Source organism: Amblyomma maculatum, chromosome 2, assembly GCF_055883805.1.
Source record: "Amblyomma maculatum isolate TAMU_Amacu chromosome 2, ASM5588380v1, whole genome shotgun sequence".
Taxonomy (NCBI): Eukaryota; Metazoa; Arthropoda; class Arachnida; order Ixodida; family Ixodidae; genus Amblyomma; species Amblyomma maculatum.
Window position 1 is genome coordinate 217,409,844 of NC_139345.1, and position 14,143 is coordinate 217,423,986.

A 14,143-nucleotide genomic window follows, 5' to 3' on the forward strand; every position below is an offset into this window, starting at 1 on the left:
CATTAAACCGGTGAGTTGTTTCGGCAAGAAGCCATCGAAGGTGACGGCCCAGAGGGTGAACCAGCAAGCGAGCTCCACAAACTCCCCACCGCCACCCGAGACTCTACTGCATCCCAGTAGTTCCTTGCAGCGCTACCAAAGCTACGATGTGCACAGAGGCGACGTTCTGACGCGGCGGAATCTAGTACCAGTATAAATTTGGCATACGAGTATATGCAACAGTGTGTTTTAGAGCACGCATTCGTGAAACGTTATTTAATATCACTTTTTATAAAGTTTATCTTTCACAATCACATGGCCAGCTTGGCGCGCTTCGAAGCAGGGCTTCTCGATTCGCAGTGAACTGGTTATTCTTGTTGGGTACATACTGCCATAAATAATTAACGGTGCATCAAGCTTTCGTTTGGCCTAGCAACGGCCATGAGCAGAGAATATTGCGGCTGATTACTCTATCTCTCGAAGGTGGTTCATTCACTTAAGCGGTTCATCATGAAAAACCCGATGACGCCGAAGGAGCCGCCGTGGCCTCGTTCAACTGCAACGCAGTAGATGTGCAGACATGACAGAAATCACGACGTCCTGCGAAATGCTATTCTGACATTTATTCCGAATCTTCGTACATAGAGAGTGTTTATTTAGAACCAGCTCTGCATACGCCTCGAATACATGACATGCAGGCGGCGAACACGTTTAACGCACTCGCGTAATTTGACCATAGTTAGCTATGGAGGAAAGTCTCCATTCTTCATTGCGCCACCAGAGATAGCGCAACGCCTATGGCACGATTACATTTTCACCTAAGTGCTATCTATACTCGGCAGGAGGGGTGTATCGCAAATTACGCATGCTCATGTTGGTTATGAAAAGCCCCACCCCCTTGGCTATAGAAAACATTGGGTGTTCTGCAATATACACTATTTGTTTACTGACCCTGTTGCACCTTCCAAAAAGGGCTATCGTATACGTAGATAAAATAACTACGTGCTGTTTTCCGCATTCGTGAAAATCTCACCATCGTTATAAAACTGTGATACGCCGAACTGAAAGTACATTATGAATCACAGAAACCTGTACGAAAACTGGCTTCATTTGGCGAACGATCCGCTGCTATTTTTCTAGACATCGCGACTGAAAATTTTCTCAGTTGTCATTTAAAAAAGAACCATTTATAGGGCGTCCCTTCACTGCAATCGAACGCAGAAGGGGTGAATTCATTAAGCACGGACATTGTTGCCGCCCACGGATGTTGGCGGGCGTACACATGTTGCCTTCATTAAACATAAAGACATGACCGACATCAATGCTTTTCGCAGGCATTCAAGAGTAAAAATAGCGTTCCAAGTCGCGAACAAACACGAGCCATGTGCCTCATGAGCTGATGGGGCCTCATTCTTGTTAGCGTGCGCGACAAAAACAGTTTGTTATTAGTCAGATGAACTTATATACGGCAGCTTTGTATTCACTTTGTGCCCAGAGGGAAGGCTACACGCTCGCGATTAAAAAAAGTCTGAGTAGCGCGACTTCAACAGCCTCCGTTTTTCGAACGTCCTCTCCTTGCACACGTCCGGTAAGCGCGACTCCAAGGAATTCCCAAAGCGCAGCACGAAAGCGCCGCTCTAGTTTCTGTATCATTCCCGTATACTCTGTACAGTCTGCCTTCTAGAATGCTGCTTCTGCCATAAACAGTGCATCATCGGCTAAATGTTCATTGGGCAGGTACAGGATAAAACCTCCCGAAAGCAGTTTCCTAGCATTTCAAGTAGAAAGACTATTAAGTTTGATGAACTGGAATGATTTATTCTGCAGTCAGGCTTACACCTTCAAGAGACAGACAATATAGGGAAGCATATCTAATCCATAAATTTAGAAACGTACAGCCATCATGAGTAAATTCAATGTCCTTGAGGAATTTAATTTACGGGATACTAGAATTCCTTAACTATATTCTCTCTGCGTCGTAACTAGTCGGTAGTCCAGAAAACAAACCCATGGAGTGTTAATTGTATACTTTATTCGCAGCACATGTACGTCCCCTCTTTCTGTATAGCATAATTTTCACGTATAAGATGGCGCTGCAAAGATGAAGACAAGCTGCCTTACCGAAACGTCGTCTCGGCTTGCGAACTGAGCCTGGACCCTTATTCAGTGAGGCTCTTTCATACAGTATGTAGGTGTTACACCTGCAGTTTTACATGCACGTGGCAACAATAAAAGTGTGACTGAACTTTCCAGCGACGCACATGCTATTCGCAGTTGTAACAACAGTGATTCATTGGCTACCATTTACTGATTCGTAGCCTGCAATATTTTGTCAAGTACAGTCGGCTACAAAACAAATAAGTTGGATCTTGACCCACCTTCGCGCCACGTTAACTTTTGTTTCAGCAGAATGCATTTACCGTGGTTAACCCATGTCATGAACCCATGTCATGTCATGTTTGCAACACGATAACAAACTGAAACAAATCATCGTTTTGTGGCTCCAGCAAGTTCCTCGAGAGTGTATACAGCTGGCCCGCCGATCAGCCATTCATGCTGCTAAAATGCCACGCGTCCACAGCTAATGTGTGAACGCAGAAACCGCTTCGCGGTGACGATTGACGGAAGCCATGGGTGGTCGCGCCTGGCGAGTGCCTATAGTTAGGCGCGTCATCGGAAGTACATGAGACGAGAGGACCAGTACAAGAAAGTGTACATGTACTTAAGAACGATTGACCATACGCCTGTTTCTGCACCAGTAAATGTTTGGGAGAGACACTCGTAGTCACCTCCTCGCCTTGTGCCTCCGTGGCTTTACATTATCATTAGGTTATGGCCCGAAGGTATCTCAACCGCCATTGATCGTCTGCCGGCAAATACGGCACTTTGCCCCGATGGAATTCGCATTGTTATTTAAAATGACTCAGCCGGGAATCCTGTATTTTTGATGTGGCCTGAAAGCTATCTGTCGATAGAGGGCAAGACTGAAATTATTGGAAAGTTGCTCTTGGCGTGCCTACCCTCAAGTCTGGCGAGTGATCTAATCCAACAAACTAAAAACCTATATAATTAACTAATGCATCTTGCAAATTACAAGAGCACCAATTCATCGCCTATCATGACATCCCTTCAAACAAGGATTTTGTTTCGTCAGATAGCATGGAGTTTGCGCGGCAAATATTCCAACACGCAATTTTTCGAGTTTATTACTATTCTGATATTCCCTTTGTTCGAAAAAGATGCTGTACTTATAAACGACCTCTTTCAGTTTTGTAGCGAAAGCTACCCCATAGCTAGTTAGCGGCGCATTTCGGGAAAGCGTCGCTATTCCCTACTGCGCATGCGCCGTAACCATGGCAACTAGTTGCTACGAATCACAGAAGATGAAGGGAACAGAGAAGAGGGAGAATCAGGAGTCGGTCAATTGGAGCAAGAATATTCGGAAGACGCGAAGTAGAAGAGAAAGACAGAAGAGAGAAAAGAAAGAGAAGAGGGAGGAGAAGAAGCCGGTCAGTTGGAGCAAGAAGATTCGGAAGACACCAAGAAAACGTGCAGATTCGCCGATCATACTACACGGTTTGCAGCCAGTGTATCGGCGACGAGAACGTTCGGGTCGAACTTTGTGAGCAAGCCGTTTGGTAGCTATCGTTGCGCATAATCGGGCTTGACCGAGTTAAATCGGCACCAATAATTTGTTAATAATCTTTCGTCTCCATTTGCTCTCGTGAAATTCGGAGCGCCACATGGTTCCGTAGTCGGGTAGATACTGTTTCTGTCTTGCATAAATGATATCAGTTATAGCGTGTGTTTTGCAGTAAGACTGTTTATTGATGATTGCGTGGAATTAAAAAAAATAATAACCCTAGGTATGGTAACTGTTTAAAGAGAGACCTGATAAATCTTCGTACTTAGTGCAAATGGCGAGCAACGTATCTAAAACGAAAGCCATCGCGATCACAGAAGTTAAATCGATGCTAGGCATTTATACGATAAACGAGGCACAGCTGGAATTAGTTACGAAATTAAGTATTTAGACCAGTATTTAGGTATAGTATTTAGGTGGAATGGAGCACATTAGGCAAGTATCCGCAGATTTTGAACAGCAGCTTACCGGTGTCCTGCAACAGGAAGGTATATAACACTCAGATCTTGCCAGTACTCACCTATGGGACTGAAACTTGGAGGCTAACGAAAAGGGTTCTACGTAAGTTTAGGGCAACTCATAGGGCTATGGAACGCAAAATGGTAGGTGTAATTTTAACAGATAGGAAGCGTGCAGAGTGCGTGCGGACAAATAACACATGGTAATGACGTTGTAGGGGGAATCAAGAAGAAGAAATAGGCATGGCCATTTCTTCCTATTAGTGCGAATAGGCTGCTTGAGGTAACAAACCAAGGGAACAAAAGCGTAGCAGGGGGCGGCAGAGAGTTAGGAGGCCGCTGAGGTCAAATTGATGCAGCTAGCACAGGACCGGGCTAATTGGAGAAGAGATCTTCGACTTGCAGTGGGCATAGTCCGTCTGATGATGATGATGATGAAACTATTTAGCCATGCATTTATCTTCCAAAATTCATGAAACCTTCGCAATGACGATGTTGAGCAAGGCATCTAAAGCGCTTGGCTTTTATGGCGCAACTTGCTTTTAGCCAACGAGGCTACAAAACTGGTTAAAGGAATTTATTACGCGAACGCGACACAGACTGTGCGAGGCTGTGGAGGGCTCCGGAAATGTCGATCTCTTTAACGTGCACTGAAATCGCACGGAAAAGCGGCCGCTGCATCCGAGATTCGAACCCTTTAGGCACAGCAGCCGTGACCACTGCACCACCGCGGCGGGTTGAGACTACAATCTGCAAAACTAACGGGCTACAGTGCATTAGTCCGTTGAAAACTCGAACACGGATCGCTTCTATTCATTCCACATTAGGCTTATCATAAATAAAGTTGATTCAAAATAAACCTGCTTGGTTGATCTTAAAGAACTACGCATGCCCATCAACCGTATACTAAACAAAAAGATCAATTACCACTTCTCCAATACTCACCCTGCTCCAAATCTTGTCGTTCTTTCACAAGCTTTATCTTAGTGATTCGTCATTTTCTGCTGTACACATAAAACCAGCCAATTAAGTAAATTCACGAACAGATCACGAGCACAATATACAACCTATTTTTGTGCGTACAAATTCATTCTTTCAATCTACTAGCCATTCGTTACCGGAATCAACTCCCGGAAATGGTGGCATCTATCACAGACGCATTTGTTGGCAGCCAGAAGTGCATTCTGAGGCTGTGAATGTTCTATGAGCAGCACATTTCTACCTGCAATGATGTGTTTACTTCATGTAAGAACCTTTTGTCTGATATGTTCTCTGTGTTAAATATTTATTGCATCCCTCCTTTGTATTACCCGCTCGAGTCTTAATTGAATAAATATTTCCGGCAGTTATTCGGCCAACGCTGCTTCCTTCTTTGCTGAACTGTTTCAGCATTTGACGAAGGAAGTTCTAACAGGCTCGTACGAAAAGTACTGCGGCTGTTCATCTGCCGCTGTGGCGTCACGTGTGCACGAAAATCGGAGCCTTCTTTCCATAAGCGTGCGCACGAAGAGACGCGCGCGCAGCGAGAATATTATCCTCTTGCAGGCTGCACTCCCGCGGCGCTGGCGGCAGAGCGGAAGCAGTGGAGAGGGTTACCCTCGTCCTTAGTTGCAGCACGTGCTCGCGGAGTGTCGGCAGAGCCATGCCGTCCTCCACCGCCGTCGGGTTGCTGCTGGTCGCCGCGTGTGCCGCGGCGCACGAGCTCACCAACACGGCGGACGCCTTCCCCAACCCGAACGCGGCCGGAGAAGGTGAGTGCGTTCGTCCTTGCACCACGGGAATATCGCCGGCTGGTTTGGCCGTCGCCGCCTGTTCGACAGGCGGAAGGCTTCGCTGTGTCGGGCTTGCAGCCACGGGAAACGCGTCGTGCGCTCACGTTTCCCGGGTGCCATGAATGCTTTCTCCTTAGGAATCTTCGCACCACGTAGTCCTGCATCGTTTTGTGAAAGCATCTTGGACACTGCAAGATAGAGGTAAGAGAAAGAAAAAAAAAGTATTGGGCCCACAACTTTTTGCCAGTGTAGGCGTGTGAGGCTGTCTGCCCTCACCCTGCGGCTTCTTCGCGTGCCGGTTCCTTCGCTGCCGGCAATGAAAAATGTGGCCCAGCAACTGTACAAGCCTGCAGACCGCGCACCGTGGCACTCGAGCGAGTGCCGATGCCGTCGAGCGAAGCACCGCTAGCCAGGGTGTAGAAAGGGCAAGGTGATTGCAGTCTGGCTGGCCAAGCGAACTGCGTTTTACGACTTTATCCGGCGATTAACTCTACTCCGAGGATGTGCCCACTTTTTAGCCTTTACCGTCGTCGATCGTGTACAGCTGCTTGCTCAGTCACGCATACATTCGGCGTGAGCGACGTCGGTTATATTCACCACGGGGACTTTCGCGATGCACAGAATATTACTGTGAAGCGGTGAGTATGATGCTGCGTCTGAGCTGAGCGGAGCCACCGCATCAGTGATATGTCGTGCATGCTTGCGATAATGTTCCTTGAATAGCTATTCCCGTGGTGGACTAGACGCAGCCGCTTATGCGCATGTGCAGCAATGGACAAAAGTTGACAGTGCTGGTTCACAAAGAAAAACGAGCAGACACTTTCTCTGCGGTAGGGATCAGCGAGCAGTAGGGAACCACGCGCGTTCAATTTAGAAGCGAAATTTTGGCAGATGTTCGCGGCAGAAATTTTTCCATCGCTAATCCGTACTCCGCAAACATTTGTTTATTACGCCACAGCTTGAGGGCCTCTTGAATGTGAGACATTCCCGTGCTCACGAGTTATGGAGAGCCCCGCTACACGCGGTTTACTGTTAAACCCTTTGCTACATATTTGCTTTTGCCAAAGACCACACCGAATAGCCCACGTTGTTTCGAAAGATGGCAATCATGCGGGTTGTGCATATGAATCTCGTGTTGGGTCAGGGAAAGCGTTTGAGCAAGGTTGCTTTTAAAAACTGGGTTCAGGAGACGAACGTATCGCTACGGAAAGGGCAGCGTAGGCTCGTTTCGAAGCAACGTCGTAGCATCCGGCAAGCCACTTAGGGGCTGCCATTTCAGATCACGTGATCGCCGTGCGCTTTACATCGAAGCAGGTGCATAGCGGATGTACTTTCAGCTTGGCTAGAACCAGTGTCGCGATGTTTTTACGTCAAGTATCATTTTAAGTTCAATATGTTTAGCTATCTAGCTCAGTGGAGTTTCTCAAATTCAGTTTTGAAAAGCCGCTTTGGGGTTGGGTCACACTAATAGCTGTCATGGTATCGAAAATGCAGCTGGCCACACGTGGTGAATGCGACGTCATGACAAGGTCATTCAGGTCCACTCCGCGGTCAAAGAGCCTGAACATTTTGCAGCGCGGGTGAGAGGCCGAGCAAGCTAGAGGGGAAGCGCAGTGGAGACAGATGAACACGGCAAGGATGTGGTGTAGACTGCAGCTTTGGAAAAACTGGTATATACTTACGGAGCGAACAGAGGCTGGTGATGCGGCAAGCAGACGTCAGGGTTTGAGACGGGAATACAGCAGGAAAATTATAGTGTATGGACATCCATAATGAAGCAAGCAATCCTGGACTGGTGAGTGCATTGGTAGAATATATTTGATGTGAATTTCAGATTTAGCTGGTACGGTCATTTTCTTTTATGACAAGGAGTTTGTAAGTCAGAGGCTTAACAAGGTGTGAAGTAAAGGAGACATTGCATAAACCCTAATATCTGCTTACATATGATATAAGGAAGGTGTGCACGAGAGAAGACGCCCATTAAAAAAGTGCTGCCAAGCACCATTCATATCAGTGAATGCGTGTTATTAGATCAGCAAGAAAGCGCGTGAAAAAAAAAAAAAAAAAGGTGTTTCCTTGCAGTCAACGATAGGTGTTTGCCTTTATTAGTTTTGCATCATTATCAGTAGCGAGGTTCGGTAGAGGCTGTTTAACCCAATGTTTAACGGTAATTTAGAGGGGTTTCATTTCAGTAATTAGAACCACTAAATCACCATGGTTTGCACAAGCTCTCGCAAGATTTGCCAATAAAAAGAAGCGTTTGTACCGCATAGCTAAAACGTCTAACTTGTCGGAACGTTGGCAGGCCTATCGCCTCGCAAATAATACTTATACTCGCGCCATACGGGAATCACTACGCTTATTCTTCAAACGCACCCTTCCCTATCTACAACTCTAATCCCAGACAGTTGATGAGGCTGTTGTCTTCAGCAGGGCTGTGGAATGTTCGCGATACCATAGCCTGCATGTTTTTTGTTTTTAATGTGACAGCTTTAAGAGATGATACGGAAATGCGGAGAGGACCTTAAATACCAAGTTGTTTAATTTGGGGTTATAGAGCCTCAGATGCGGCGGCGGCTCCTCAGGAAAGCGGAGAGCAAGAGCACAAAAATTACACAAACCTTGCTTCGCTTAAGAGCTTAATGGCGAAAACATTGCCTCCTTTTTTTTTCTCGTCTGTCTGCCTCCTCTCTTCTACCGCTATCTTGCGTGTTTGTGTACTCGTTAAAATTTCATTACTTTTTTTTTGGCTTCGTCGTCTCAACCTATTGCGACGTCCGCACCGGGGAAATCATGTTGACATCAGAACTTATTGCGACGCGTCGCTGACACATTTCACGGAATCCCCATCTCGCAGACGTGCGAAATTCACCATGACCCTAGAAACGCTATTGCCTTAAAATATATTAGAATTAGTCTTAGCGCTTCAGTCAGCGAAAATATAATTTGCAGATATAATAAAAAGGCGGAATAGTTGGAAACTAGTATTAGAATGCATCTTCAAACCACGCAAAAAGACGCTTTGTCTTGTTGGCTTCTTCGTCGTCCCTCGTAATTCCAATAATAGTTGTTTGCAGGTCTAGCCTTGCATTTTGCCGTAGAGCCGCCACCCGCTGGGTGCACATTCACACTCAGAGAGCACGAACTATTGACGTCGGAGCGCTGAACAACAGGTCGAGAGCTCAGCTGGTCAACGGCAGCGCGACCAGCACGAGTCTTTTTACAACGTCTTGCTCCTTGACTTGGGCCATCAGCTGCATCCTCTTCAGGCCTGCTAAAGCCGCCCGGGCTAGGTAGTTATTCGTTCCCACTCGAGTGACACGGCTTCATCCGGGTGACATGGGCAACTGCGGTTGTGACTGAGCGACGACCACTTGCTGTCATGCGTGCTATTCGGTAGTTCACTTCGCTGACGTAGCCGAGCGCAACTTAAGGGCGAGCGTAATGCGCTAGCCACGCTTGCGGAGAGGTCGCCAAACCCACACCAAATCTGCGGGGGCATGAGACACATGGTTACGCCGGCTGTCGTACCGAGCTTTGGAACGCTCTTGCGAAGCGAGAATTCGCAAACGGGAGAGACGACGAGCTTCTTCGCACCGACAAAAAGTTACGGCGATGCGCGGTTCGTCATGGATGGAGTAAGGAAGAATGGTGTCTAGAAAATACCGAGGAGGACGGGCATATAGAAGAAAGAACGGGCTGCAGCCGGTTGTCTCATGCGTTGCAGTATTCAATGCAAACGTTATAAACGGCATTATGGTATCCCAGTTCTTGCTGTCTGATGCGATGTAGATAGACAGCATGTTCACTTGTGTGCGGTTTTTGCGCTCCGTCAAGCCGTTGGTTTGAGGGTGATATGGTGTTCGATTGAATGTCGAAAATCCGGCGCGCACAAACGGAGCAGCTATTCCACATCTGCTATAAAATGGCGACCTCGATCACTGATGATCACTCGCGGAGGTCCATGGCGGAGGATGGCAGAACGGAAGTGTGTTATTGGCCATGTTGGCCCTACATAAAACCAACACATTGCCGACCACACTCCAAGCTGTCAAAGGTTGTCGGTATCTTGCGTCGATTGAAATATTTTATGCCGAAGCGTATTAAGGAAATATTGTATAATGCTTTGTTTTCTTCTGTTAAGTATTGCTTTTTGGTGTGGGATACCACGACTTTTACTAATATTTACCGCTTATACTTCCTTCAAAAGAAAGCCGTTCCAAATGTTATGAATGAACCAATTTTCAATGAACTGAACCACACTGAACCAATTTTCAATGAACTTCGAATTATCCGCTTGCCACAATTATACGAAACTTTACTCTTGCGGCGGTATGAAATCGGTGTTCACAATAACAACTGCGTGGTGATAAAGCTGTCAGGATTGCAACGCAGAGTCAATATGCACTACACGAACGACACCCTAATGGCTTGTACGTAAGATCTGAACAAATTATGGTTACCAAATGCTGAGCTACACTCTCCCGCATCAATTAAATAAACAGTCTGAATAAATGTATAGATAATGAAAAATCGGTTGTTTTATGTTTATTTTTTTTATTCTTGTTCGTAAAAGTGATATTATGCTATGTACCACTGCGATGCATCTGTATGGTGTGTCGTCATCGTCAAGCCTTTCTACTGGCTTTTTGCCGGCGCACCGAACATCCTCAAGATGTTAAATAAACATTATTCTTATTTTTAAATTAGGTCGATGGTTTACGCTACTATGGGTAGCTATTTCCTCGCTCTTCTAATGATAGCCAACCTTCCGATGACTTGCCACGCAAAGATTGTGTAAAGTTAATAGGCAATAAATTAAGAGCCAGGTGTCAAGCTGCTTGAAAAAATGAAGCAATGAACAAGCTGCATTCTGTAAAGCCCTTTTTGGGGGAATGGAAATCATACCGACGCCAAGAACGTTTTATCGAAGTTGTTTTATGTCGTCTACGGATAAGACAGACACACATCACACATAATTTTCTCTTGTCAAAAAAAAACAAACAAAAAAAAAACAAAACAAACCACTGTGTGAAATGTGTGCGGATGAGCTCACAGTCAATCACATTTTAATTTCATGCCCGCGACTTGAGGATCTTAGAAATTTTTTAATGTACACATTTCATTTCATCCTGCATTGCTTTCAGGCGAACAAGCATTCGTCGATTTTTTTCTAGTTTGTAAATTTGTTAAAAAAGCCTATGTTTTAACTCAAATATGAGTACCATAACTCTAACTTCACGTAATCATATTTTCTGTTGCGCCATGAAACCCCATTTAACTAACCAACCTTCAGATTGCGCCTTTCTGCGCACTCGAAATAGTCTCCCCAGCCCTATCAGTTGCCACGGCTGTCTCTAATGGCTAGGCCCGTAATATTTAGACCCATGGAGAAGACATATTGCTTTGAAATATTTTTATTGTCTCGATGACCTAGGGAAATTGCGATTTTCGACCACCCAGGCGATGAGATGGCATCTAATAAGCCACCGTGTTGTCTGATCGGAAACTGTAGGTGCAAAACTGTATTCTTCTCGGCTGGTCGTGGGAAACGAGTGATGACAGCCACCTCTTCATATCTGTGCGAACGCCTTGCCTGCCCTGAAATCTGAAGAAATCAAAGCCAAATGGCCTCGTTCAGTGCGTATAATCGGTTGTTCGCTTTTGACTGCTTGTCGCGCAACGTGCTTCAAATAGTGCAGCAACGGCGCGGCGCAGATAACGGCGCATTGAGTGCCACTCCGGATAAAAGTTTCCACGAGCTCCTTTAAGACAAGTCTCCTAGGCGCCAGAGAAGTCTTCCCATCGGCGTCTGCCTGTCGTAGCCGCTTTTCAGATCCAGTTGATGGGAGGGTCCAACTTGCCGTTCCGCAGTCGGTCTGGTTTTGTGTCCATTCGCAGTACCGTCATTACGTTCTGGTCCCGTGAAGGGATAATGTAGTTCTTACAGCTACGGGAGTTGCGGCTGACGATCGAACACGTTGAGAAGCATTCAACGAAATTTGTGGTTTAACCTTGATAAGTGTTCTTTGTGAAATTCTGACGGGGCTTTTACGTGAAAAGTTTTGAGAGTTTGGGCTCAAAGTGCATAGGTCTCGTAAGCGGCTTGAAGGATGGTGATAGCCGCTCCAGTTTGTTCAGAGGCTCTAGGGGTGCTTAGTAAATATTATAGAAGGACGAGCACTAGTTATGTTGTCGGACGACACTTTTGAGCTGTAGTCTCGAGCACCAGTGGAATGTGGCCAGCCAAGATAGACAATGTTGCTCGTCGTGTTGTCGTCCCGTGGCCATTTTTGATGCGTAGGAAGACACGATATCAATTCCGCTTGGTGCAAAATCCTAGAAAACAATATAACAGTATGTAGCATAGCTGTAAAAGTTGCTTCAGCCCAAGCACAGGTAAATGCAAACGCGGAAGCCGGGGCGATCGTATGCACACTGGCCACAGCTGATAAGCTGCTCCGAGCCGTGACTCCTTAAGAAGACTCCATGTAACGCATGAAATACACAACAAAAATGGCAAAGCGTGTTGATTTCGTGTGCTTACAGACTGGACTAGCTGGATGCTCAAGTCGCCCCACTGAAGTGACGTCATATTATTTTTGTCGGGAAGCGTAATAAATGACACTCATCAACGATGTTGGAAAGAAAACGTTTCTTGAGCGCTATAGCTCTCCTGTTGACACAAGCAACGTACCATCCGGACGTTCAGTTGTATTATTTTGGGATTTGGTATAGATAAGATACAAGCGGCCTTCGCTTGTATCCCACTTTCCCGTCGTTGAGAAACATGCATCCCGCATATCACAAATAGCAAGAAAGATAAAGTAAATAAATAGTAGTAAGTGCTGATATCCCGGATGCGATGAGCGGGTTGTTTGTGATCATAGAGGAGCCGTAGCGCTTCTGGCACATTGTTTCCTTTTTTACGTCAATTGGCCGAAAAAAATTCTTTTTCTTCCCTGTGCCAGAGGAAGACACCAGGAAGCTAAATAAAAGGGATTAATTTTAAGTAAAGAGCGTGCAGAGAGCTATGGAGAACAGAACTAGAGCTAGATTGCAGCTAAAGAGAACAGACGCGAGCTAATAATGAAAACTGTAGTGCCCGAAAACACAAGGACTTGGAGGCACCAAGTGCATTTGAGTTTCCATGTTCATTATCACCATCATCATCCCGACTATACTGCACTGCAGGGCAAAGGCCTCTTGAATATTCCTGCAATTTAGCCGGTCCTGCACTCACTTGGCCCCTGCGAACTTTTTAACCTCATCCGCCCACCTAACTTTCTGCCTCCCCCTGCTACGCTTTCCTTCCTTTTGAATCCAATTTTTTACCTTTACCGACCATCTGTTATCCTCCGTTTGCATTACATGCCCGGTGCATGCCTATATGCATTTCTTGATTTCGAGTAGAATGTCATTTCAATTTTAATGCAGGGAAGTTTAAACAATAGCTGTATTATCAGAAACTACTTATAGTCCCATGGTAAGCGTGTTCGCTTTTGTTGTGCAATAAGTTTCTAACAACTCTTGTCGTCCTTCGTCATATTGAGACACAACAGTTTATTTTAGAGTAAAGACGACTGTTTTAAATGCTCGGAGGTTACATGCTGTACTTTTTTATCGTAAATTAGCTCGAGTGTTCCATGAGGTGCTCTAGCGTAAGTTCTTTAAATAGAATGCCAATCCATTTTGGTCGTGACCGCAGGCAGAAATCCTTGCTACTTACTGTTATGATTAAATCAGTCTGTTTCGACGTATGAAGTTACATGCGCTCAGTGTCCTGATTAAACACCTACTCTGTACTGAATCACTGCATCTATCATATCGTTCCCAGTTAGAAGCACGTTGTGAAACTGGATTCGCAATGCTGTCGGCTGAAGCCCCGATGATGTGCAATCGATAATAATTCCGATCTGCCCTTCATGCCTTTGTTTGTGTTGCTTCAGCTTCGCACAAGCCCATGCAAAGAAATATCAATGCGGTCACGTTGCGTCGGACACTATCAGGTGTTTTGGAATCATAAAAAAGAGGCAGTACCACGAAATTGACAAAATGGGTTATTCGGGTAGGTTTTCATTCCAGTTATCGGTCGCCCATCAAATCGAATGGCTTCTAATAGTGTGCCCATTTTCTATAGACGGGCGCCGACTGCTCAGGTGAAGGCCAACCGTCAGATGAGTGTTCACAACGCGATCGCTGTCACATTAAGCAGTAACTGGAGTGCCAAGATAGCACTGAACAACGGCCGCTCGCGCGTTTCCTATCAGAGAACCACTAGGCGATAACGT

At 45.8% G+C, this 14,143-nt stretch overlaps 1 protein-coding gene across 2 annotated transcripts in view; it reads left to right on the forward strand.

Moving 5' to 3' along the window:
- Window positions 1-5,674: 5,674 nt before the first annotated feature.
- LOC146201299 (alkaline phosphatase-like) overlaps window positions 5,675-14,143 on the forward strand; it is a 157,172-nt gene continuing 148,703 nt past the window's right edge. The window contains exon 1 of one of the 2 annotated variants that reach the window (XM_084595752.1): window positions 5,675-5,831. In XM_084595752.1, the coding sequence (XP_084451878.1) occupies window positions 5,723-5,831 (109 nt within the window). In that variant the 5' untranslated portion in view covers window positions 5,675-5,722. Of the gene's footprint in view, window positions 5,832-5,886; window positions 6,054-14,143 lie in introns of those variants that run through there. The other variant, XM_084595754.1, reaches the window with a different exon arrangement.